Below are 2598 nucleotides of genomic sequence, written 5' to 3'. Positions count from 1 at the left end.
AAAAAAAATAATTGTAAATTAAAAAAATATCTTAATCCACCTACCAGTCTGTCTGCATAAAATACAAAGTCCCCTCTACTGGTCTGTCTGTTAAGAAAGAGAAAAGAAGATGCAAAGTTTTAAGATTAATTGCTTTATATATCATGATTAGAACATGGTTGAACAAAAAAATGTTTGCTTTTTTTGCACTTTAGAAAAAAAGTGAAAATGGTATGAGGTATGTACTTACTTGTCACGTATAATTGTTTGCAATTCCCTGATCTGATCATTAATCCTTAAGATTTTCAACTGGACCCCAAATTCGGAGCGTTCTGAGATGTTTGTGTTGGTTGTTGAATTAGAATCTGAGACTGGTGGTTCATTGCATGTATCCATGTTAAACTATGGAATTAATCAATAAAAATATTTAAAAAATACACTTCTATATATGGGAAAACAAAGGAGTGATGGTCACAACCTACTAACTCTCTCAATTACAAACTCGCTATTTTATGATTTTATGAACTTGATTTGCAGAAATGGCATCATTAAATTAAATTTTTGAACAAAATAAACAGGTTTGACAATCAAAAAAATTAAAAAATTAATAAATTTAAACAAATTAAAAAATAAAATAAATAAATAATACTAAAATAATGTAATCAATTTTTAAATCATGACTAAAAATATGTTTCTTGGGTCTCTCCCTTGGCTCCTGTGGTAAAGTTTAGCCCTACTAACACATAACGACTTTTTGAATTAAAAACAACTTTCTCAATTACCGTCAAACACTATTAATTAGGACATAGGGGTACAAACTTTCAGTTCATGCAAACTAAACTAAGGTATCAATTCAATGTAATCAAGTTTTAATAGTGACTAAAAATGTATTCCTTGGGACTTTCTCTCGACTCCTGCGGCAAAGTTTAGCCCTAGTACATAACAACTTTTTGATTTTCAAAAAACTCTCAATTACAAACAATACTGGACATAGGGGTACATATTGAGAGATTTTACTGCACTTTCAGTTCATGTAAACTAAACATTAATTTACATTGCTGATTTACTATAGTACTTAGTACTTGCTGTGAGCCAAATGGTGTGCATTAGTACAGTCTCCCTCCAATTAAAGACCACTTTTGGGACCAGGGATAACATGGTCTTTAGTAGCTTACTCTTAGAATAATAAAGATAAAAGACAGTTTGGGATCACAGAAAAGTGTTCTTTACAGGAATTCATAATAAAAATGATCATATATTTATTTTACTGTATTTAATTAATTTTTTTTCGGTATATCAAACATCAACAAATACAAACGTCCGCCATGGGCTGAAATAAATTTGCCTGTTAGTCCGACGATCGGGCCCCAAGTTGATTGGGCACAAGTTGACCAAGACTATCAGCCCTATTTTCAGAACGATCGTCCTGAAAAAATGGGCCCGAACGTCTTGGGCCTGATCGTCATTAATGGGCACAATCGTCTGTAGGCCCTAGCCTAGTAATTCCAGGCATTGTCATTATTGGTCGCAATAAACAGTAGCCTCGGCATAGTAGTAGTACTAGCCCTAGTAGGCTAGATTGTAGTAGCAGCAGGCCTAGGCCTACCAATTCCTAGGTATCCAGGCCTAGGCCCTAAACTCTGAGGCTAGCCTAGGCCCCCTCCCTAGCTAGGCCTACCTAGGCCCCTACCCTAGGTAGGTAGGCCTGGCCCTCTACTAGGCCTAGGCCTCCAATGTCGAGTCATGAGTGGCAACTGTCACTTCTGCTATTCATTTCATTAGGATTGTCTTCGTCTCATCCTACTAACAGATTTAAATAGATCAAGGAAAAACTTCAATCAAACCCAATTCCAATTTTTGTGTACAGGTCTAGGCCTAAGTTCCCCTTTTAAATCGATCACTTTACCCCTAGGCCTAATTCAGTGCGAGGAAAGTAGATTAAGATCCAGCGGCCATCATTTTTCACTTCACTCTTGGCATTCGCTGGTGGCGCTGCAGCACGAACTCATCAACTCAACTCAACCAGAACAGGGTTGCCATTTGGCCTTTTTGACGGCCAGATTCCTCAAATCTGGCCGTATAAAAATTTGCCTGGCCGTAGCATTTGGAAAGTCACGGCCAAACTATATTTGGCCGAATTTGGCCGAATTTTTGAAAAGTTTACATTTTTTTTCAATATAGGTCTAATATAACGTAGACTTGTTTTGGATATTTTGTTTTTGTTAGCTTAAATTCTATATTTGATTCTAATCTTGTACCTTTGTTTGTACTTGCACTAAAAACTTAATCTATGTTCCCCGATTCAGCCGATTTGACGTAAGAGAGTTTATTTAAAAGATAACAGTTACATTTAATAAATTAAATTGTTCGGATGAAATACCGTATATTGTTTATAAGGTTTATCCTCGTTTAAGCTTTATGAAGACAGTTCATTGCAAGTTTGCACCATATTGTGTGTCTTTGTATATGTTCCATCTTACTAGTGGAGGTTCTATCTCTTTTGAATTCAGAGGCGAATTTCGAAAGTTTAGATAAAAAGTATTTATTAAAGTTTTCATGGGTTTGTTTTAACGCCAGTTTGTGTTACCTAACTATGTAACTTAATTCATTCTAATTAAA

General features: G+C 35.3%; 1 protein-coding gene across 3 annotated transcripts in view; it reads right to left on the bottom strand.

The window, feature by feature from the left end:
• LOC117123788 (uracil phosphoribosyltransferase homolog) overlaps positions 1-1981 on the bottom strand; it is a 7031-nt gene extending 5050 nt beyond the window's left edge. Inside the window, exons 1-3 of one of the 3 annotated variants that reach the window (XM_033269803.1) lie at positions 1886-1981; positions 230-381; positions 45-87 (exon numbers count right to left, since the gene is read on the bottom strand). In XM_033269803.1, coding sequence (XP_033125694.1) covers positions 45-87; positions 230-375 — 189 coding nt within the window. In that variant the 5' untranslated portion in view covers positions 376-381; positions 1886-1981. Of the gene's footprint in view, positions 1-44; positions 88-229; positions 382-1787 lie in introns of all 3 variants that reach the window. The other 2 variants (XM_033269804.1, XM_033269805.1) reach the window with 2 other exon arrangements.
• Positions 1982-2598: the final 617 nt, after the last annotated feature.

The sequence above is a fragment of the Anneissia japonica genome, unplaced genomic scaffold (genome assembly GCF_011630105.1).
Source record: "Anneissia japonica isolate Jap-2015-1 unplaced genomic scaffold, ASM1163010v1 scaffold25213_len355544_cov161, whole genome shotgun sequence".
NCBI classification, from domain to species: domain Eukaryota; kingdom Metazoa; phylum Echinodermata; class Crinoidea; order Comatulida; family Comatulidae; genus Anneissia; species Anneissia japonica.
Note: the sequence above shows the minus strand (reverse complement) of the source record. Positions and strands in the feature narration are given on the sequence as shown.